This window comes from Harmonia axyridis, chromosome 3 (genome assembly GCF_914767665.1).
Source record: "Harmonia axyridis chromosome 3, icHarAxyr1.1, whole genome shotgun sequence".
Taxonomy (NCBI): Eukaryota; Metazoa; Arthropoda; class Insecta; order Coleoptera; family Coccinellidae; genus Harmonia; species Harmonia axyridis.
Window position 1 is genome coordinate 22,534,808 of NC_059503.1, and position 23,926 is coordinate 22,558,733.

General features: G+C 33.9%; 2 protein-coding genes across 6 annotated transcripts in view; both read right to left on the minus strand.

The window, feature by feature from the left end:
• Positions 1-1,443: 1,443 nt before the first annotated feature.
• Positions 1,444-14,069, minus strand: LOC123674839 (mediator of RNA polymerase II transcription subunit 14). 4 transcript variants are annotated; one of them, XM_045609943.1, is made up of 17 exons: positions 13,880-14,069; positions 13,623-13,819; positions 13,128-13,260; positions 12,774-13,073; positions 11,409-11,782; positions 11,194-11,332; positions 10,985-11,126; positions 9,735-9,939; positions 9,364-9,523; positions 8,991-9,195; positions 7,849-8,268; positions 7,328-7,782; positions 5,913-6,225; positions 5,052-5,405; positions 3,042-3,412; positions 2,562-2,987; positions 1,444-1,895 (listed from the first exon to the last, which is right to left on the minus strand). In XM_045609943.1, exons 2-17 carry the CDS (start codon positions 13,790-13,792, stop codon positions 1,533-1,535), a joined length of 4,530 nt encoding a protein of 1,509 aa, XP_045465899.1. In that variant the 5' UTR covers positions 13,793-13,819; positions 13,880-14,069; the 3' UTR covers positions 1,444-1,532. The 4 variants fall into 4 exon arrangements, with proteins under 4 accessions (XP_045465899.1, XP_045465897.1, XP_045465898.1 ...); XM_045609941.1 differs by having other exon boundaries at positions 13,876-14,069; XM_045609942.1 differs by having other exon boundaries at positions 13,623-13,831; positions 13,876-14,069.
• A 1,835-nt stretch (positions 14,070-15,904) lies between these two features.
• LOC123676712 overlaps positions 15,905-23,926 on the minus strand; it is a 240,181-nt gene continuing 232,159 nt past the window's right edge. For both annotated transcript variants that reach the window (XM_045612857.1, XM_045612858.1), the window contains exons 4-7: positions 18,448-23,581; positions 18,155-18,321; positions 17,465-17,679; positions 15,905-17,387 (exon numbers count right to left, since the gene is read on the minus strand). In XM_045612857.1, coding sequence (XP_045468813.1) covers positions 16,963-17,387; positions 17,465-17,679; positions 18,155-18,321; positions 18,448-23,550 — 5,910 coding nt within the window. In that variant the 5' untranslated portion in view covers positions 23,551-23,581 and the 3' untranslated portion in view covers positions 15,905-16,962. The remainder of the gene's footprint in view (positions 17,388-17,464; positions 17,680-18,154; positions 18,322-18,447; positions 23,582-23,926) is intronic.

The following is a 23,926-nucleotide window of genomic DNA, read 5'->3' on the forward strand; positions in this document are numbered from 1 at the left end:
TAATTCCTCAATGAAACGGCTTTTTTGTGAAATTCTGGATTTAATTATAACTCAAATTGAAATAAGGTTTAAAGACATTTCATCACTTCATTTTTTGGAACTAATGAATTTTAATAAATTTGATATATACGTTCGTAATTTTCCGGAGTGTGGCCGACCCACATCTCGAGGGCACGAGCCGTCACTGCTTCGAATACTCTCTAGCTAAAGCTTACTTTTTCATAAGCTTATTATGTTGATTGAAGATAAATTTCTGATCTGATCTATATCTACGCCCAAATGCTTGATTGCCTGTTGGGTTGTTTTACATTCATTACACTTTTTGTCAGTTGAGAATTTCGCTGATAATCTAAGGTCGTTTGGCGAGGCGTTTTTAAGGAATCATCAGTATGGCGACTCACCTCCCCTCCTTGGCAGAGCGTGGTGACTTGGCCTCTTTGTCCGTAGGCTGGGTTTATATACAAAGCAGTGCCCTTCTTCCAAGAATTGCGTAGCGTACGGCGTCATCTCTCGAGCTAGCGAAGAGTCACGCACAGTTGTAAGTTGAATAGGGACTTTTCACTTTAGTGGCTTGGGCTTTACCCGCCAGGTGCAGAGCCACAACTCGGGTTTTTCCATGAGTTCTTGTAAATTTTCTAGACATTTTTGATGTGCGATATTAGGAAGTGTGACATTTGCATATTTAATGATGATTTTGAATTGGTATAGTTTGAACAAGGGACCCTGTCAAAAGCATTGTTTTTATCAAGACTGTATGTTGCTACTGTCTTTAGATTCTTCAGGCTCTCATTTTGGACATTTAAAACCGGGTATATTGATCAATTTTTCATTTAAAAGCAAAATTGGGTGGTGGGTATTTTGAATATGTTGAATTATCACTTCTCTGATAATTTTTCCATATCTTACCCAAAACCAGAAAGAGAGTTATTGGTCTGTAATTTTTGCCTCTTGAGTGGTCCAAGTTGTCTTTAGGTATTGTTATTTGTTATAATATATAACCCTCTTTCCAAATCAAGGGAAAATGTTGCAGAATAAGTATAGGTTATTTTCAGAAGATGTTTCTGTCTCTTAATGATTTTCCATGGTATATGGTCATTTCTAGGAGCACTGTTTTTGGAGGCACTGATTATAGAACAGTTATTTATAATACAAGTGCAGAAGGAATTTATATTCTTCACGAGTGTAAGAAATCATTTTTTTGGACAAGTAATATATTTTCTCTAATTCGCTGGATTTTAATTGGAATTCATGGAGTATTTCCATAAATATTGCTTGTCAAAGATATCTCATTCCGATTCTTTACTTTCAAATTTTCAGAGAAATCAAAAAAATTGACGAACTAGGTACTAAATGACCCTTTATGTGCTACATAAAGAGATCATCAGACTTTTGTTTTCATAATTAATATCCAAAAATTGTAGGCAGAAATAAAATTTCAAAAAATTGAGAGAAATAAATTTATTCCTTTACATATTACATTTTATACGTACATAATAAGAAACTATTATTTATACAAAAATAATTCCTTCTGGTTAACCCATCATTCCCATAGGCATGTTTACAGGATAACCAGGTTGGCCAACTTGTCCCATCTGCATAGCAGGGGATTGCATTTGTTGTGGCACCACTGTGTTCGGTTGTTGAGGGTCTGTTGGTAAAACTAAATTAAAAAGTAGTTCCCTTATAGCCGGGAAAATGGAACATTCTGTCATATTGTTCTGGAATTGCATGAACTGCTTGAGTAATTGACTGGCGACAACCACCCCAGGTACACTGGCAGCATTTTTATCAGCTAATTGTGTGATATTAGAGCTAATATCGTAAATGAAAGGCAGTACCAAAGTTGGGGGCTCCATATTGTTAGGGTACTGTATACCAATTCTTGTAATTTGCAACTGAAAAAAAATCATCATTAGAATTTTATTGAGGCAATTCTATTTTAAGCCGTAAGTTAGAAAATAACTATAATATTACAAACTGAGTTAAGGTATGAATATTGAATATCTGACATGTAAGTACACATAATTCATCAAAATAAATAAAAGCGACTGACATTTTGAGAATAGTTAAATTCAGTAAATTTAATATATGGTTCTCCTGATAAGTATAATATTAATTTTTGTAAAATTTGAAAGAACCTCAAAATGTGTTAATCCTATCCATGATGAAAGGCTTAAAATCAATGAATCAAAGTTGAAAAATTGTGTTGGACAATGATGTAATTACAGTAGTTTTTCAGTAGGATGATACGTATTTTTTATAGTATTAGAATAGAACTGTTTTTTCAGTCATATCTCTGTTATAAGCATGGAATACACAAAATGTTTATTGTAGAAAGTTCGAAGTCTTAAATTCGAAAAAAATTCAAACTCAAATATCTACATCAGATTATGAATTTCATTTGGACATATCTCAAACTCTTAGTCTGCACAAAATTCTAGGGGCTACCAGGACTCTGACAAAACGATGCTTGAACATCGAATTATGCTTGAACTCCAATATTTAAATGAGCATGTGTAGTCTTAATTTCGAATGAAAAATAGTAGAATAAAAATACTCACAAAGAAAAGAATTTTATTCTTGAATATGATAACACTGGAGTGACCGGTTGGTACAAGGGGAGTAGCAGATGGTGGAATTCTCAAAATCCATTGCACTGACCACTTTATTCCTTGTAAAGGAATCTGCATAAACTCCAATTTCATAATCTGTATGAAGTCCTTAAGTACATTAACTGGAACATTCAACATCATACAAAAAGTAAATACTGTATTAGGTTTATAAGGGGGGACTGAAGCATGAGCATCAAAGAATTTCTCCAATGTTTGAATTTCTTCAGCAGTCCATATATCTTTATGCTCAATCAACGATGTAATTTTGATATGCAAACTTTGCAGATGTTGAGGGTTCAAACCAATCCTACATTGGAAGGTATCAGCTACTCTGAAATGATAGACTCCAACTTCTGTTGAAGGTATAAGATGAAGCTGCAAACAAAATCAGTTAAACATATTATTGATCAACATTTTCAACAAACTCACGTAATTTTCATTTTGGATGAATCTTTGTAACTGTCTCCTCATATATACACAACCAAGGAATCGTTCCAGTGGCGCTAGCTCCGGCCCAGGATATCCCTGAGGATGGGTTGTGGGACAACACAAATTCTCCAAAGCTTCATGTGTCAAGAGGGTAGGAACCGCACCAGCCCATGACCTCTGTGGAAGGACTCTTGACAGGTGACTTCCTGTTCTGAGTTCTGATTGTGGACTATGCATCACAGGATGACCTACAGGAGACTGTCCCGGCCTTGCTGGTGAAGGTCTAGGCATGTTAGGAGAGCCTGGCCAAGTAGAAGCTGCAGGAGAAGTCATGCTCTGAGCAGCAGGAAAAGGACTACCATCAGTGTGGGCTGTAATTGAAACATTACAAATAAATATTTGATGGATTCAGCCCTCACTTGGAGGAAATTCATTATCAAATAAAATAAAACACAATTTCCACAAATATTTGTGGACTGGTTAATCAAAACTTTTTCCATTAGAAGAGAATGAAATATTAATGGGAGTTTTCCAATCACAATATTGTTTACACAAGTACACAAGGCTTATCACATACAAAAAACACAATTATAATCAGCGATATAGGAATCAAAATCACACAGGTTGAAAAATTCAGTTATCCAGCGCTAAATTTTCTTGAATTACTAATAACTAAAATTTAATTTTGTGCCATCAGCAATGAAAGAATAAAATTCACCAACAAATAAATGATCCATTTGTCAATCATTTGATTAGGTTACTTACGAGGAGGTTTGTTGTACAAAGTCGCAGAAATAAAGACTAGACTGTCGATTGGCTATAAATTACATAGTAGGACAACTGGGAAGAAATAGCATTATTATCCAAAAATTAATTCATACAAAGCAACCCTCTTTTGAAAGTACAATAATTTAATTCGTTCACATAGCAATAAAAAAATTTTAGAAATATTTCACTTTCCTAATCCTAAATGAAGATTTTCACCTAATTGAAGTTAGAGTCAACTGGTTTGAGAATCATTTCACAAAACTATCGTTGCACTACTATATACATAATCTATTTAAAATGACTGGACCCCCTTTTTTATCTAAGGAATGTGTTTGGAACCAGTGATTACATTTGTCCGTGTTCATACAAATTCCATGAACCATTCAAAAGTTCACAACTTGATGTCCGGTGAAAGAGCGAATGAAGAATCTAAAGCAGATGCTTCAAATAAAAAGATGATATTTTCAACAAAAAGTACAGTTTGTGTTTCAGAAACATTCAGGAGAATCGTTGATCCAAAAAAGGAATTGATCTCAAAATGAAACCTTATTCCAAATAGTTTGCATCGCTGAGTATGCATGACACACAAATATTATGTGCACCCTGCCTCATTAGAAATATTTGATCAAATGAATGAATAATATGACATTGAATCCATACTTCTTCAGTTAAGCAAACAGCTCTTATTAAGAACCACAAACAAAAGCATTCGTCAGCACTATGAGCGATGCCAAACATTTATGGATTTTCAAATGAATCCAACATTCCACTGTATCTGTGGTATTTCTCTCCTCCAACTCCAAACGAGTCCCACTTTATATTGAATTCCATCTTGAAATCACAACAGATTACTTTATTATAACATAACCTAAAGTGACTACCAATTGTACATAAAAACAAACTGAAATTTCTGGAAAGTGATGAATATATACGAATTACAAAAATGCCATGATTTTCGATGTTAATAGATGAAATCACACAATGAGTCCCTAATAAAAAGTTGCATACTGTAAGACATCTCTAATCACAAGTGATCTTTGATAAGAATCGTGGAACCTCCTCTAGTTGAGCTGGTTGTATATGAATGTGTTGTGTGCCACATAACCATACCAAAATAAGATATTTCATTCATTCTGACAAACATAATGTAACATCCAATTCATCTGGTTTCGAATAGACTAAACTCTTGAAGTTCATTTATTTCATTCTTCACACTCTGAATTAATGTTTACTTGCCCCTACCTGTTTGCATGAAGCTACTGACTGGTGAGTGTCCTGGTAGGTTCGTTGAAACAGGTCCTGGGGATGAATTAGATAACAGTCCACCAGGACTAGCTAGCTGAGGTGAGTTTGCTACAAATCCAGAACCAGGGCTAGGGTGTGGCATAGGACTAGGATTTATATTAGTTGGTGATGCTAAACTAAAGGAAGTTGCTGGACTATTGCCAAAACTGGTGTGAGTATTTGGCTGATTCATACTAGTCAATGGACTTGCTGGAGTATGTGGGTTTGAACCTGATGGGGGAGTAAGTGGTGGATGGAAACGAAGACCTGGTTCCCTGGTTCCTGCAGGGGATTGTGGACCTCGGTGATGACCTAGAAGTTCATTCAATAGAAATCGATATGTTTGTTTTTATGTCTTTTTTCCTGACTAACTTGGGCCTCTGAGATGTCCCAGAAGCTAGTGTGAGATAGGAGAATCAATTGTTTTCAGTGTAGGCTTTGTTACTGTGTCTCATCGTCACTTTAGAAAGAGCTCTAATAATTTTTTCTGTATATATTTATTGGATGGTCCATAAAACGAGAATATTACTTTCCCTGCCAGTGACTACAACATTTGGATAAGTAGTACAGGCAACAGACCAACCAATTTTCATCTTCTTTGACTTAATTTTATACCTTTATTATGTATAAATTAGAGTTCAAACATAGAACATTTAACATAAAACAGAACAACTGAATACGAGAAGTTTACAAAAAAAATTCATTCCAAATTCATGAATAGTTGCAAGACAATTGCATAAATTGAACTGAAAAAATTCCAGATTCCTGTATAATTATTAGTATATTTCATTTTCATTCCTATTATCTAAATGAACTTACCACCAAGAAAACTACCACCCTCTACTTCCATTGATATCGGTGATGGTGGATTATCATCTTCAGATTGGGATCTTCTTCGAAAAACAGCACTCTCATCAACATACTTTGATAAAAATGCTTTGAGACCAGGAGTTGGTGAAAACACATCAACAACATTCGATCTATCAAAACGACTGTATGCTCCATCCCTAAGTGAAATCAATCCAGATCCTCTAATTCTTAACTCTAAACAATACATTCCTTGGTAGGATATTCTAATGAGTGTACATGATTGAGGAATTATATTAAATGTTTGAACTGGCACTTGAGGTCTCTGAAAATCAAAATTAGTTTAGTTTGTTTCAATAAAATCTGGTCACATATTTTTATCTTATATAATTCTCAAAAATATTTATACCTATTTTGTAAATAAAGTTTATGCTTCACAGTGAACAAAACCAAATAATTAGTACAAACTGAAAAATATATAATTCACAAATAATTGACAATAGAACTTTCAAGTGAAATTTATGAAACTGTATAGAATAATTCTTCTCTGAAAATGATGATAACTATAAATTAAGTAAAGAAAATGAATTTAAAGGAAAACGTCTTATGAATTATTTCGTACTTGGCTTATGTATAAATTTTTTTAAATTATACTTTCTATTCATGTATTAATCAAATTTTTTTTCTCTAATTCTGTGGTTATTCCGTTCATTCTTCCACATCTTGTAGAACAAAATCGTGCGAGAATATATCAGAAACGCACAGTTTTCATGGTTATATTTTATTATTATATGTTGGTACTCCGAACTTTCCGCCACGGCTTTATCTGTCAAATTTGAAATTTGCCTTAAAGAAATCAGTTCTGCCAACCAACATTTTTCAATGCAAAAATCACTAAATGATATTTATGGAAATATTTCATTAATTTCAATAAAAATGCAATGAATTAGAGAAAATAATGTATGATACTCGTACAGAAGGCTCATTCTACCACTCGTTCATTCTAAAACTCGCTACTTCGTGGCTCGTTTTTGAATTTTGAACTCGTGGAAGAATATCAATGCCTTCTGCACTTGTATTATAAATAACTATTCTATTTTTTTTTTTCAATTTATATTAGAACTGATATACTACCAGTTTAATCATAGCTGCGAGAATATGGCATACAAACACAGTACAAAATAACTTGGAGTCTGCTTCCTAGCGAAGAAGAATGCAAGCTAGGAGTTGGCAGTTATTGCATTAATTATCCTCAGTTCTTTAAATATTGAACAAGCTAATATTTTCAAATATACTGCAATACCTTGGGGATACTTTTTATAGATTTTTTTGATTCTTCTTAACAAAAAGATTTCAGATTTTTGTTTTCAATGAAACAAAATAATTAGTAAACTAAAATAGTCGACATTAAGAATTGCAATACTTACATTATTATGTATGCCTAGTTGTGGAAGAGAAGGTAATTTACTGATCGAGATTAGGGGCTCATATGTTTCATGAAGAAGCTGAACTACTTGTGCCAAATTGCGTTGTTCATTTAGATAAGCCTCCAGGTGTTCTTTAATCAGTGAATGTGCATTCAGTGCATTATTCATGGCACCAAATGCAAGTTTGAATAACTTTTGATTATTGTTCCAATTTATTGACACCATTGCACCCTTATCCGGTCCATAACATAACACTAATTTATTATAACTGTATGATTTAACACTGAATAAATTATTGAAGAAGCTGTATTTATCAACCTTCAAATACTCGCTGAGATCATAAACCAAAGTATACAAATGAACTATCTGCGCCCAATCATTCAGAAGTGACTCAACACTAGCTGATGCATTGCTCGAAGACATTTCATATTGAAAATATACTGGTCTCCGGGAGCCTAAAATTATTTTTCAAATAATTAATAAAATTATTTTGTCCAGTCGAATGAAAAAACACAACCTACCTTGTTCTTTAGGATGGGTACTTGCTAGGGGTGTTAAATGAAATACAAATTCCACAACCCAGCTTTTTATCACACCTTTGCTTAGTACCCTGATAGAAACAGACAAAAGATGTTTCAGCAAGGCACGCCAAGCTTGAGAATGCCCTATTTCAGGGGTAGGTGGTGGCAACTGGATAAGTTTCAGAACTAAACCAGTTGCATTCGCTTCTACTTGAACTCCTTGATGGAAAATATTTTTTCTTGTTAATTCAGAGGCTAATGCCACAAACGGAAGTCTTTCATCACACATGGCCACTACGTGCGCCAACTCTGCGATAAAGTATGCTGGTTGCTTGGATCTTCGTATGGATGGTTCTGATTTGTTGTTAGAAATTTTTCTTTTCAAGCTACCTGCTTCTGGTTGGTCTATATCTATACCAACTGAAACAAAATCTATAATTAAAAGCGCGGATCATTTTTTTTTTAGTTAATTATGTTCAATAAAACTTAAAGAAAATATTTTTTAACCAGTATACCTTTTGGAATGTATAGAAGCCAAAAATCAATTAAAAGAATTCATCCGTCCGCCGTCCATACCTTTCCTCAGAAACTACGAAAGCTATTCGCATAAAGTATGATACAAAAATCATTTGATCCTCCAAGCTCGTTATTATGATCCAGAAATTTTTGAGGTAAAAAATCAAAGACTTAAATTTTGAAAGATTCATATTTACAGAAATTGACCACGCAGAATCATGAAACTTCAACCTTTTAATGCCATCGTACTGAATGGAATATTTTTCACCACAATATTCTAGGGTAATTTGTTTTGAAAGTATGTATGAATTTTTCAATTTTCCCCTTTGAATATAATGCCGATTTTATTGAACTCACAATCATCACATTCAATTAGCTATGGGCTTACACACCTTCCTACCAATCTCACAAAGGTTGGAATCCGAAGAGGTTGAATCCTTTGTTTCATTTCACAATTTGGATTTGTTATATTTTCCAAGACAAAGAAATCAATAAATCATCGTGAAAAATTTGCAATATTTGTATATATTCAAGTTCTGATTTTCAATTGTGTTGATCAATTCTGAATTTGTAAATTTTAGTTCATTAGAGTCTACTAATTATATTTTTACATATTATGTACTTACTGTCCACATTTGTGAAAGGTCCATGTGTTACTACAAAAGTATCAAATTCAATCAGAGTTTGGACCTTCAAAAACATTTTAGGAATTTCTGATTCAATGCTCTCATCATCAGGATTATCATCAATACTTGAATGCTTCACCAATATCATATAAAAAGAGAAGTCCATCTCACAGGGACTATGTTCTCTTTCTTTAAGTTCTACAATCTAAGGAAAACCAGAGTTAGTTCAGAATTACAACATAAGAATAAAGATTATATGAGATAACAAAACTTGAAGGACTATGCAACAGTAGGTAAGTCTTTTGCAAAGGTTGATACTTGATATCCTCATAAATTTGAAACAAATACCTATAACTAAATAGATAAAACTCACCAAAACAACATTTGTATGTTTATGAAATTGTATATACATCCTGTGTTTACTTATTTTCGTTATTGGGTGGTCAGGTTGATGAAGAAGTGGTAATTTTTCATGTGCAGTAGCTGGTAAATGTTGTAGAGTTTTCTCACATCGTCTTTGTGTAATCCAGTACCTATTGAATTTGGGGGTGATTATCTCATAATTCAAATTAATTCCACAAAATTAAGAAAGAAATTATTCCAACAAACACTTTCTAATGAATATTGGAGAGCTTCATCGTTTCAATATAATGAGATGTTCTTGTAAACTAATATATGAATATAAACATAATAAATGGTACCATAGCAAAATTCCAAAAATACATTATGGAGATGAATAATTACCTTAATTCAGATATGAGATGTGGCAATTTGGAATGATCACCATTGAGAGCATTGTTCAGTTCATTAATTATGGGTGGTTCATATTGTGGAACATGACACTGTAAAATGCCTGTGTGAGTATCTACAGTTATTAACAACTGCTCAGCTCTTAGACAAGGTTGAAGAATTGCAACGGACAGAATGGCTGGAGATCCTTGTAAACAACCTGAAAATCATAGAGAATATTACTATGAAACAAAATAATGGCTGTTTTATGTCTAATTGCATGGAAATAACAAATTAGTGAATCCAATACATTCAAATTATAGAAAGTGCTAAAATCAATTTTCAGTAATAATTAAGTAATTGGATTTTTTTCATTATGTTCCATGTTTCGCACTTATTTTACAGAAACAGCAGTTTTTAAGTTTGCCCGTTTGTCTGTTATTTTCACATTTTGAGTCATTGTGGTCTCAAACAATTGGGTTTGACCCACTAATGTAGAATTCCAGGTCAAAATCGAAATTTTTATGGTAGGTCTGAATATCTCAGTTAAGTTAGTTAAATCTATCCAATGGTTCCAGAGTTTTATCTAAATGAAACTTTGCTCGATAGAACAGAAATGTAGAAATCAGTAAGCTACTTAATAGTGGAAGAAATGTCCATTCCAAAATTTCGTGAGGTTGTTATCATTGAAAGATAAATTTTTAGTGAAATATTATTCAAAAATTCATTCAGACATATATAAATGCAAAGTTCATAATTTTCTTTGGGTATCAAGATCATGGAAAAACCCAGCATTAATTTTGAAAAAAATTTGTAAATTTCAATAAATACATCAATTTCATCAAAAAAATATAAATTTATATGCAAAGTGTCCTGCCAATATGCAAAGTTTATGCCAATATAATAATAAACATATTGCAAAGGAAAAACATTTCAAGCACGCATTTATTACTTTTATTCATATGCTTTTTTCTTTGCTAAAAAAATGGTTTTGACTCCAGATTTGTGTTCAGAAGTCTAAATTAGGTATATTGAGACAAAAATCTATATCCGAATAAAAGCTATCTTCATGTCAGTGTGTTTCTAATTTTTTTTATATAATTGAAGTCAAGCTTGATGAAGCAAAACTTGTGTTTGACCTCAAGAATAAAAAATATACAGATAAGAAATATATAAAATCCAAGGAGCCGTAAGATATTTGATAAATATAGCTTCTTTCAAAACAATTTCATTTACAAATCTTTAAAGACCAATAGGAAACTTACACTCGACATCATTGAGCATTCCTTGAAGTTCCAACTTGATATCATTCAAACGGCTCTTCGTTCTTACATAGATTGTATGTACAAGTAATCTTTCCATTGATAAAATTTCTGTTCTAATTGCTCTATCAGTTATTTCACACTCCTAAAATTAAAATAATTAATGATTTCAGTGTTTTATAATACTAAATTGCAGTATAAATCATTCGTACTTTATTCCCTAGAGAAGGCACATGGACTACTGTCAATGGACGAGCAGGATCGTGACTATCAACTTGAACAGACAACTTGTACCCCAATTCAGATCTCAAATCTTTATTCAATTGTTCTTTACCTCTTGTTGTTAATTCCCTGAAAAAAATTATTTGAATCAGAAACATTTTCTTTCAACGTTCATTCAAAATAGAATATACAATTAACAATTTACCTCCAATATGATACAGTTAAACACCTTCCAGGACCGTATTCATCCACATGTATATTATCGTCTAATCTATCCCGCATTAAACGAAGTGTTTGTGAGTACAGAACTTCCAACTGTAGGGACTGACAAAAGAAGTGCAAACAATTATAAACTTCTGTTAAAGGTTGTGTATTATCAGCCAATCGGGCCTGTATAAACTGATGTATATAATTAACTTGAAGAGAATGGACAAGCACTTTTCCATCTCCTGTTTCCTTATCTGCTACTAAAATGTCAATTTCTAATAATCTCCAAGGGATATTGGGGTTATCCCCCATCACAGTGAGTGAAACTTCAAACTCATTTGGAACATGAAAAGTCACTCGACCATTGTCAATCTGAAAAATAATTAAGATAAATGAATAAGTAATGGTTTAACGTCTGTGTGTTAATGAATGAAATTAATTTCACGGCATTCAGACAATTTCTCAATTCTGGAAAAAACACTTCCTCGAACGGGACTCGAACCCCCAACCTCTGAATAACTAGTCCGATGCTCAAACCACTAATCCACCGAGGAAGCAGAAGATTCTCCGCAATGAGAGCAGAATCTAGTATTAATATGCTTTACGAACTAAATATAATTCGCAACATTCCTCAACCCTTGAGAATTATATATATATATATATATATATATATATATATATATATATATATATATATATATATATATATATATATATATATATATATAGTTGGTAAAGCATATTAACACGCGCTTCTGGGATTAGTGGTTCCTCATTGCGGAAAATCTTCAGCTTCCTTGGTGGTTTGAGCATCGGACTAGTTATTCAAAGGTTGCGGGCTCGACTCTTGCTCTAGGAGGTACTTTTTATTAATTCAATTGAATTGAATAAAAATTCAAGTGTGTTCACAAGCGCAGACAGAATAGAGTCTAAACAATTGCTGTGGTATGATCACATAAAGAGAATGAACCCAGAAAGGTGGACAAAATTAACAGAGGAATACGAACCACGACTATGGAGTATAGGACAATAACAGAAAAAGAATGGAAGGATAGAAATAAATGGTGGTGGAAATGCGAGATACGTCAGAGGATATAAGAACCGCACAATATAATTATATATACATATAAAATTCAAATGCACCACATGCCGGTGGGTATTTAGAGTCAATGATCTAGTCATATGATAATATTAGTACTACATAGTGACATTTATGAATCATGTGCAAGTTGTCTCATATATAAAGTTTCACCCTCTAAATGCAATACATTGCTGGATACAGAGCGAAACTTTGTGTACCTTTTTTAGAAATCCTAATATAAAAAATCTTGAATCTTGAAATTAAATTCAAAAAGATGTTTACCTTCAAATTTTTCATTTGTGGTAGCAAGTTTCCTGTAACAAGTCGGTGTTGGATAACTTGATTAAGCCTTTGAAGAGTGGTGCGTTTTTCCAAAGTAGTAATTGGATCTGGGGGAACAATTTTTTCCCTTATACATGCTGGCAATCTTCCATAAGTTCCTGTTGTGAGAACCTCAACAGCGGCTGGAATATGAAAGTTTGGAAGACGAGCCTGAACTAAAGTTTCTCTTGCCATTCGAGCAAGCATATCTGCAGTTTCCACAAATAAAGACGATTGTTTTTCGAGAAAAGCCATAATATGCTGAAATGTAATAATTTAGTCTCTTAATTTATTTGATGAATGATTACTTCTCACCGCTGATTTTTCAACTTTAGAAGCACTGCTTGCCCATTTAACAAGTGCTAATAACCTTACGAATAGTTGCCTTGTTCTAGTAGAAAAGTTATAAATTTCAATTTTCCGTTCCATATCAGTTTTTCTTGGCAATCTAAAAATTAGTTATAAAATAAAATTCAGGTTTTGAAATTGTTTAAGAAATGGAAAAATACACAGGAGAAAGATACTATAGATGATATTCCAATGAAATTACCAATACATTGGTAAACACACTATTAAAATGTTAACAATGACCTATGTTCTTCATAAATAATGCATAATTTAACTTCTTTCAATTTTGAAATAATGAAACAAGGACAAAAAAGACAAGAAATATTCTTTGTTATATTATGTATATAGATCCATTCAAAAAATTTCTTCCACTATAGAACATTAACAACTGAACTGAAATTCACTTTCCTATCAATAAAATATATAATAACAGAATATTTAATAATGAAATTTATTACTTACAATTCAGCTAAAATGGTAAGTTCATTGTAGGTTCTCTGTACAATGAAATCTATAAGCATTGCTAAAGATATCATTCCTCCCCGGTTTCCTTCTTGGGGTCCGTTTAAACCACCTTGGGTCATACTATTAGCTACCGGGGTCTGCAAGCCCTCTAATGGGAGTGGAGCCATAATTAAAAGGTCAAATAATTCTCTAAGCTGAAAATTTTTCTGAATTTAATACTTATCGAAATCGATGTCCCAGATAAACTCACCTACAAAATAATTAACATCTATCCATTCTGGGTCAAGGAATATTATCGAACATACTTGAGTAAGCTAAATATTCCTGAAGAACACAGTCCTAAGAATATTTCATAAATAAATCATATCATAAGTAATTTCTCAAGTCACACTAAAAACATTTCTTTCGTTTCAATGTGATGACAGCTTTCTGTCAATTTGCTTCAGAAATTAGAATAGGTTATGTTTCATATTATTGCGATCACAGAAGAAATTAGTTCTATCAATATTATTCTTTTTTAATAAATGATCTCAATCTTTTTAGTTTTGTATCCAGGCCTCAATGGACGCGTTCAGTAGACGGAACAGTTGTCATTATAGCGAAGAATACAAATACCGGGTACTAAACCAATCTGGGTACATGCTAAATGCGAACCCATTAAATCACCAATAAGTGATTTGAGAAGAAGAAGAAACCGGGTACTAACCAGCCTCATTACATTAGCGTGTTTGAATTTTATCTTTTTTAATTTGTTTTCACATATGTGCTCATCCTGCTCCTAATTCCAAAATTTTGAAAGATATTACATTAAATCAGAATAAAATGCTCTATGAAATTGTACTTTAAAACTAATAGCGTATTCGACTGGCTGCACCTGTGCGAATTAATTCGAACTAATTATGTCATTTAGCACTGAAAAAATTCAATTTATTTCGCAATGGTGCAGCCAGTCGAATACGCTGTAAGTCAGTTAGCTCTACAAAAATTCGCATTCGTGCAGCCAGTCGAATACGCTGTAATAAAATTTCTTTCTATTTCTGTTTATCAAGTTCTGAAAGCTGAATTTTGCATTAGACCTTCTATGGCCCTAGTGCATAATCATAACGATTTTTTTTCTAAATCGGATATGAATTGTAGACGTTAAGTCAGCTACAAAGTTGCCTGAAGTAGTGATGGAATGCAGTTACAAAGCCTACACAGAACTCTATTATTTTATTTATTTTCTATTATTTATATTGATACAAACCATACGATGTTATATATTTTTGAAATCAGGAAAAATTAAGCTTTCAAAAAATAGCACAGAAATCTAGTGTTCCTATTTGAAAAAACATAACTTTGGGTCATAGCTTCGTAATTAAAAACCTTTTTGAAAAGACGAGCACGCCACTGGATTCTACGTGAAGAAGTGCCTGTATGATGTTTTGATTTCAGAGCTCTATCATCAGTATTAACGGAGATAAAAATGTTTTTCGATATCATCATTTTTTCAATTTTCGCTTATTACTCGAAAACAAAAGGTGGCCAAAAATGAATACTACTTTTGTTAGTTTCTCAGAAAAAGAGACCGAGAAGTAGGTATCAGATTTTGTCTATCACTTCTGGTTTAAAAGTTGTAGTGCTAAAACATTGAAATTTGCCCACCCTGTACAGTGACTTATAGCGTATTCGACTAGCTGCACCAGTTCAAATTAATTCAAGCTAATTATGTCGTATAGCACTACAAAAATTCAAAATGGTGCAGCCGTCGAATACGCTATTAATAAACCACAGTGGCGACACGCGTGGTCTCGTTTTTGATTGGCTGAGCCTAAATTTGGCGGCTTTTTGTTTACATTTTCCTTTTGCCTCGTTTTAAGGATTCATTCGAAATGTACCATTTTATTGAGTCACTATAGTAGGTATTCTTCAGTTGAATAAATTTGTTCTATATACAATTAAAACTATCAGGCCAATAATTTTAATTTTGATGAAGTGAACAGTTCAATTCAGTCAATGGTATTCTCAAGTTCTATGGTTAAGCCCCGCCCCATTCGCCATTTTTAGGCTCAATTTGAACGTATTGTCGCCAATATGTTTTATTAAGTCACTGTAATAACATGCAACAGCCTTTATTATTAAATTTAATTTGAATTCAGATTAATATTAATGAATTTCTTGACAACCATACTCACATAAAAGATAGAATTTATAATTCTGACGTCAAATTAAAACAGATTATTCCCTTTTTTATTGGGCATAAAAAATAAATCTGATTTGGCATTGAAAGAATAACAATATTTGATTTGATGATTTTTATTCACAAGTTTTGTAGAACAGAAAACATTTAAAAATGTTAAAAAACATTGTAAATAATAGTAATTCCTAAGTTCGCACATGTAGGGCAACTTGGCAAATCACAATATGTTTATTACATCATGTAAAAAAAGCATTGCACTTTGCCACCATTGCGCATCACAGATAACTCTTTTTCTGTACAATCATCCCATTTAGATTTAATAAGCAGAACTTATAACTCGCGTTCAGCATATAGTATAAGATATATGTCACATGACCTAAAATGTACAGGGAAAATCAGCTTCAGTTCCATAGTAATTATCATCAGAGGTTACATACAAATTTTCATATTCACAAGAATTTATACAACTAAGGAACTTCAAATATTAAAATATAACCATATGAAATTAGAAAAACTCTCTTCAATTCCATTATTGATAAATCGAAAATCATTATAAAATCAAGCTGCCTTTTGCATATTCTGGAAGAGTTTTCAATTGAATTTCATAATATTACTGAAGCTGTTATTCTTTTATATTTACCATACTAACAAGATATATTTGAACTAATGGTAAACACATTTCAAACAAAATCTTCCCTGAGTTAATGATACATGATTGATCAAATAATATAATACTTAGTTCAAATGAGTATCTTTGTTTTTATACAACTGTCTAAAATACTTTTGATTTACTTACTTAATTTTACAATCAAAGCTATATACGCATTTTCAAAATAATTGCACAACTCTCAGTTACTCAATTCATAATGTAGGTTTTTCAATCTTAAAATGTACCTAATTAAGCATGGTAACCCAGGATCATTTTTATTATAACTCTAAATAAAATAAATAAACTTTAATTTAAATTTCATATAAACATAAACAAAATATTACATAGTGGTAATAATGTTAAGTAAATTATTTTAGATGGAGCACCAATACATAAATCAACTAAAATAATTGAATAAAGAACTTATATAGGTAATAAAAAAATAATCATACATAATAAGATGTAATATCACGTCAACACTTATCTATTAAATAGTTTTAGTCAAGTGGTCACCTTGCAGTTATGACAACTTCCTCAATTTTCAAAAGTTCTCTAATTTTATCAGTATATTTAACTAACGCGATTTTCGAAGCACGCAAATTTATTTTTTCACTAGCGTTCAAAAACTGGCAACAATGCGCTTGTTCCATGAAGTCAGAAGATTTCAGTTCTCTCAAGATACTCTTGTAATTTGGTGCAGTACCTGGAGGTGGAGTGGGACATATTTGTTTCAAGAGAGCATCCCGTGACTTTATTTTCAGGATGTTAGAGAGATCTTGAAGTAGTACCCAGCGGTCCCCCTGAGCTTCACCTCGTAGTGTGTACAGATTGGGTAGGAGAAATTCAGATACTTCAAACTCCATATCTTCTTCATCTGATAATGGATCTGGATGCGGAGGTGAGCTGAATATATCAAATCCTGCATCTTTCGAGTCTGTCAAAAAAAATTATTTCCTAGAATTATTGCGAACTGTATATGTATTTGGCTCATATGAAATTAATTTTACTAACCGAAACAAGAAGACGGGCCATTGAAAGACCAAGGAGTCATTGATTTTCCTTCCAAATCAACCATATGATTCAATAGTAACATTTTTGTATTTTCATCAGATGCCAAAGATAACGGAGTCGATCCAGCGTAAGTTGCCAGTTTTGGGTCAGCACCATAGGAAAGTAACAGTCTTATAATTTCTACAAAGCCATTTTCAACGGCTTCATGAAGAGGTCTGAAATAAAAAAGATCTTTTAGTGGAAATAGAAATATAAAGTTTATAATCGTAGTTAATATTTAGGATTATGTGTACAGTAATCTGACCAGATAAATAAATAGTAGATCATAAGTACATAATTCACTAAGTAGCTGTAAATCATTTGAATTTGAGATGTAATCCTTTTTTTTTTAATTTGAGTCGCAATTTCTGAAACTTCAGCAGCATAAAACGTCATTGAAAATTTCTTAATTCAAATTGGTGTGTTCTTGATCAACATTTTACTTATAATTATTTGTATTCTATTGAATTAAATATATAAAGAGGCTGAAGGACCTTAGGTCGATGGCCATTTGTTTGTTTATGAACAATAAAGGACTGTTACTACTACTACTATATAAAGATGTCTATTGAATGATAATATTATTTATTCCAGGATTTCGTATCATGATTATAATTTTAATAATTATAACTATAATAATTATTTTCTTACCTAATGCCACCTTTTGCAGATTCACTAACGTTAGCCCCGTACATCAGCAGTAATCTTGCAATATCGAGATGACCTCTGGAGCAAGCTTCATGCAAAGGAGTGTATCCTGCATTATCTCTTGGAGAGGGAGAACATTCCATTTTTTCCAAACAGTAGGCAGTTACATCCTGAAAAAAAACAACAGTTCAAGCTTTTCCAATTCTTTATCATAAAATAAATCTAATGATCATCTTCTGACTTGAAGTTAAACACTTATTCGATTACAAAAGAATAAACTAATTGTGACGGCTTACCGTATAGCCAAGTCGAGCAGATCGATGAAGGTGGGTTTCACCAACACCTTTGTTGAGAACCCAGCTTTTGATTTCTTTCTGAATATCTTGTTCTGACTCTGGTGAGGCTTTAAGGGCTGGTTCCCGCTTTTTCTTCTTAGTATTCGGTTCTATTTGATCCAAGTCTTTTTTCACATTTTTTTTCTTTTTACGTATGTAGTCAAATCCAGAACTGCATTTTCGTCTAATTTTGTTCATTTTACCACGTTTTTTCGCCGAAATGGTATTGTCTTCACCGTCCAGAGAGACAGTTTCTGATTTACTATCCACATCTTCACTCAACACCGAAGGAGACTGATCACGAGATTTACTTTTTATCTCTTTGTCCGCAGATAACTCATCCAGTACTTCTGATCTCAATCTTTTATCAGCTATAGATTTCAACAGATTATTTTTCGCTTTTCCTCGCCCTAATAGTTTATTTTTGAGTGAATGCATAGAACTAGTATTTAATTTTTTTCTAGTTTCCTCAGTAGAAGTTGGTTCTTCCACTTCTTTTTTAATGTTTTTGAGATCAACGTTGATACAACTCAGAGGAGGTGCAGAGGCTGGCCTGTCTTCACCAAAAACTTCTTTGATTGTAGCTCGTTGTTTCATTACTCTTGTCTCCTTTCGAGTTCTAGATTTCAATATAACTGTTGAAAATTGTTCATTAATACCAACAATATTACTAGCCTTATTTAGGAAAGCATCTTTGAAGTTTTCAACGGTTCTTTTCCTAAAACCTAATATCGGAGCTTCAGTTTTTATAACTGACTTCTTTTTATCATTAGTTTTGATTTCCAAACTTGGAGTAGGCAGCAGTTCAACAGGATTTTCAGCTTTAGGTATGATTTTTGGTCCAGTTTCCTCTTTTTCCTCTTTTTTCTTGTATTTCCTCTTTTTCTTTTTACCACATTTTTGCAATAATTTATCCACTATAGAATCTTTAACAGGAGTGGGTAAACTCCTTATGGATGAACCACCTTCAGAGTCATAATTATTTTTGGAATTGAACAAGTTGAAGCTAGAATTCGACTCAACATCACTATCAAATGGTTCAGACTTCACCTTACTATATATATTCTTCGAATCGTCGTCTCTTTCAGGTATGGTTGACGAAGCAGGGCTATGACAAGGGTCTAAATCTGGGAGAGAGGTGGATAATCTCATAGATGAAGGAGGCCTCACTTGTATCAAACTTGGTGGCATTCTTAGCGATTTTTTATATTTGTAAACTTCTTCTTCCCAACCTGGATAAAAAGCTGATCCATCGCCAAATGGCGGTTTTTTGGTAGGCTTGCTCACAAGAACATGAAGCTCTTTCGGTTGGCTTTTATTGTCTGACTCGCAGCGTGATTTATTCTTCAACTTATTGGATAATTGTTTGATTGTTTCGCTATCACTGTCACTTAATTCATCCTGTTGTACCTTATCTGTTTCTTCTGCAACCTCTTTATTTTTCTCTTCGGGTTCGTCAGGTATCTCTGTCTTAACCATTGTTAAATTTGGTTCTTCTAGAACTTGATCAGATATATTGGTAGGAAGATCCTTTTCATTCATTAGAGATGACGATTGGTTAAGAGAGGAAGGTTCTGTGCTTTGGTATTTGATATCATTCCTACTTTCTAGAATTTCATCTGGTTTTTCTTCTTTAATTTTCACCTCCATTTCAATGGGGTTTTCTTTAGTGACAGTTTCAAGTTTTGCCAGTACATCAGGTTCAAGAGCTTTTTTCCTTCTGCCGCGCTTTTTACCAATCCCTGCTTTCAGTTGATCCATAAACGTATCGCATGCTTGGAGGAAAATATCATCTTCTGGGGTGAGCGGCCTCTGGCTCACCTCAGGTTTAATATCTTTAATTTCAGTATTTGATGATTGCTTCAACGAAGATTTTCTATCTTTTCTCATAGCATTTAGACTCTGCATTTCCAATACTGGCATTTCGCCATCAGATCCCGAATCAGGAAAATCAAATACGGATGTCTCAGAAGAACTCCTTAATCCTGATTTATCCCTAGCGGGTAAATCTTTAGTAGATGCGTGGCCGTTATCGTCTTCTGATCTACTGAATAACCTCTTTCTCGGTTGAGGCAATGGCAGGTACTCTTTCGACAATTTGGGAATATTGATAGAACATGAGGATGCAGATGAATTATTCAAAGACAGATTTTCTTGTTTCGGGGTGGCTCTTATTAGATTTTCAACGTTTTCAACGGTGTTATTGCTGTTGTTGTTCGCTTGTTGATTAGGACTCACTTGTTTCAGTTCAGCCTTCGTTCTGATCCTTGCCGCTAAAAAGGCAGCTAGACCATCTAAATCACTATTTGGATTATTCTGGTCATTTATCACAGCTTCTAATTGCTTATTAGCTACATTCGCAATGCTCTTATTCATCTCGAAGTTGATAGAGTCTATTGCTCTAGGGACGTGTAGTTTGTTGAATAAGGGTGTGGTATTATTACCTTCTGGTAAACTGTTCGGTGTGAACGGTGAAACATTTTGCCTTCCCATGAAAGCTGGTCTAGGTTGTAATGGAGCTGTAACATGAGTAGAGGGCTGTTGAATGTCTGGCCGATGATGAGGTTGTGCCGTATATTTGTTGAATTGCTCTAGACCATATTTTCTTTGAGCCTCTTTCACACCCTTTGTTTCTATACTGTTCCTTAAAAGTGTTAGAACTCGTTTGTCAGCAGCGCCTCCAGAGCTTGCCTTGACTGATGATAATGAAGAACTAGAATTAGAACGACTTAGTTCTCTTGGAGGATAAACGCCTTGATGATAATTCGACGTAGTATTATATTGACTGCCTGGGGATGGTACGTAAGTTTGAGTATGGTTCGGATATGAATTATATTGACTAACATTGAAAGACTGTTGTGTAGGTAATCCAACATGGTATGTGTTGCTATAATTATTACTGAAGGTATCCTTAGTTTTATTTGTATTGCAGTTTCCATTATGTACAAGAGATTCTTTAGTCGTATTAATATAGGATTCTTTAGATTTTTGGTCTTCTTTATATGTTGATAATTTTTGTTCTATCTGTCGATCGATAGTTAGCCTCCATGATTCCGTTTTTGGAACTTTGGGATCAATAGGAGGTGCAGTATCAGCAGGTCTTTTTCTTTGGGTATCCGAAATATGAGTAGAATACACTGCGGTTGTTTTCAAGCCATGGCCAACTGTTGGATTATCCAAAAGTGGAAACGAATTGACAGTATTTGGCGCTGATGCCACAGGATGTCGATCAGAAGTTCCGTTATCCTGTTGTGAAGCGGAGCTGCTACGAGCTCTTTGATTACTAGGTGCATTTTGAAAAGATGACGCTGATCGTTGATCTAATCTGTACATTTGTGACGAGTTTCCTAGCATTCCATAATTCGTATTATACTCCATCTTGGCAGCATTCACTGCGTTCGATTGAGGAACCCTCTGAGCATTCGTGGTCCTCTGGTAAGAAATGCTGAAGGGATCGTAAGTTGGAAAATGGGCTGAAGCAATTGGAGGTACCCGATTTATGTATTGGGATCGATCGTTATCATGATCATCCAACGTAGAATCTGCTGGTGTGCGTACGGTTTTAACTGATAGATCTAAAGGAGGAGACCCCGTTGAGGTTTTCCTTTGATCGCCAACTGATGATATGTCAATTGGCCTATTCTGTTGGACTGTGCTGTTATAATTTGAATTCAAAACATTTTGAGATGGCTTAGATGGAAACTGATTATTGGTTGAAGCGAGTGATTGAACCGAGTACGCACTGGTGCTTCGGGAAGTAACACTATTGAAGGAAGAAGTAGTCGTAGTTACCGCCGACGTAGAAGGTACGTATTGTTGATTTACAGCCCTTTGTTGATACTGATAATCCATTTTGTAGTTTGGATTATACTGATTCACATGAGTATTCGAATTTTGATTCTTCATCATAGGAGCAGAATTCGAAGGGTTTGATGGCGTTCTCACACTGCTTATCTTCGGGTTATCACGCACACTTTTGGAATAACTATCTGAAAACTGAGCTATGGGCGGAAGATTATGTGTTCTCGAAGTTTGATTATTGTAGTTAACATTAGCTTGCTGTTGTTCTGGTTTTGATGAATGAGTTGAAGTACTCGAATTGTACAATGAACTCGAACTTGAATGTGGATAAATGCCTTTATAAAAATTGGAATTACACATTTGGGAAGATTGCTGATAAGGATATCCTTGCGGAGCCGTATAGTTCTTATTATCTGACGAGGTTTGATGGTTGGCATAGGAATTTGCTGGGTAGAACATTCTACTTTGTTGATAGTTTGCATAACCTGTGGATGTTTGAGTCGATGACGTAGTTTGAGGAGTGTAATTCGACGAATGAGGTGGTGTTTTATTCTGGTCTGGTTTCCTCACTGCTTTCGGTGAAGAATTAGGTAACACCGAGTTGAGTGAAGTCGACGGATGGTGATGATATGCAGAATTTTGAGGGATATGTGAAGGATAATGAGGAGTGTTCGAAGGAGCATCTCTGTGATGAGGTCTTGTGAATTGAAAATCTGCAGCACCGGGTTGTTGGTTCATCTGTTGATGTGGTTGTTGATAATGGACTTGTTGGCCATGGTTATTATATTGGTGTTTGGGAGGTTGCGTTCTAGGACTATGCGGTTGTAAGTGGCTCTGTTGTTGCTGCTGTTGCTGAGGGATTTGCTGATGTTGCTGCGGTTGCTGTGGCTGCGTCATTATATGCGAGGGGTAGGACGAAGATTGATCCTGATAACTGGAAGAATAATTTGTCGTCCTCTGTTCTTGAGACGTGTTGATGTAGAGGGGGTGAGAAGGTGGTCTCGATGAGTCTGAATTGTAGGAAGGAGGTCTCTGATTTGGCGTCGTTTCTCGAGAGGGAAGACAGTGTTGTTCTGGTTGACCCATCCAATAAGGCTTAGGCGACTGTTGTGGTTGTTGGTTCCGCTTATTTTCATTGTTACTTCGTTGCTGGCTTTCTGATGGATTTTGATATGCGGAATTTGATGCGGAGCTGGCGTTTATAGGAAGTCCCTGGAAATACTGCCGCGCTCCTTCCAAAACGTTTGTGAAGGTGACATCCATGACCTGCAGGTTCGCCCTGCTCTACTGGAATCTGAAAAAAAAATAGTTGGAGTAAAAAAAATGAAATTAGAGCCTTATATTAAACAAGGTGCAGGTGCTCTCATGAAATATTGAAAAATATTGTTTATCTCTCCGTTTCGAATTCATAACTTTGACGAGAAGTATTGATTTTTGTTCATTATTTTCAGATTTAGCGGAAAACGGGCTAATGTTTCAAGTCAAGTAAGTTGAAGATTCAAATTGGCTGCAGAAAAATTCTTGTTATAATTTCATTTTTATCCATTTTGAGTTTATCATCCCGAATATTCAACTTTTGCAATTCATTCATTATAATCAATATAATCGAACAAGCAGAACGCGAGATATGGAGAAAGGG

Bases quoted from the DNA above. Each gene is read 5' to 3' on its own strand.
- LOC123674839 (XM_045609943.1), bottom strand. From the start codon at position 13,792: ATGGCTCCACTCCCATTAGAGGGCTTGCAGACCCCGGTAGCTAATAGT. The intron at 9,524-9,734 runs GTAATTATTCAT...CAAATTCAATAG, and splicing joins CATCTCATATCTGAATTAAG to GTACTGGATTACACAAAGAC. The intron at 6,226-7,327 runs GTAAGTATTGCA...TTTGATTTTCAG, and splicing joins AACTAGGCATACATAATAAT to AGACCTCAAGTGCCAGTTCA.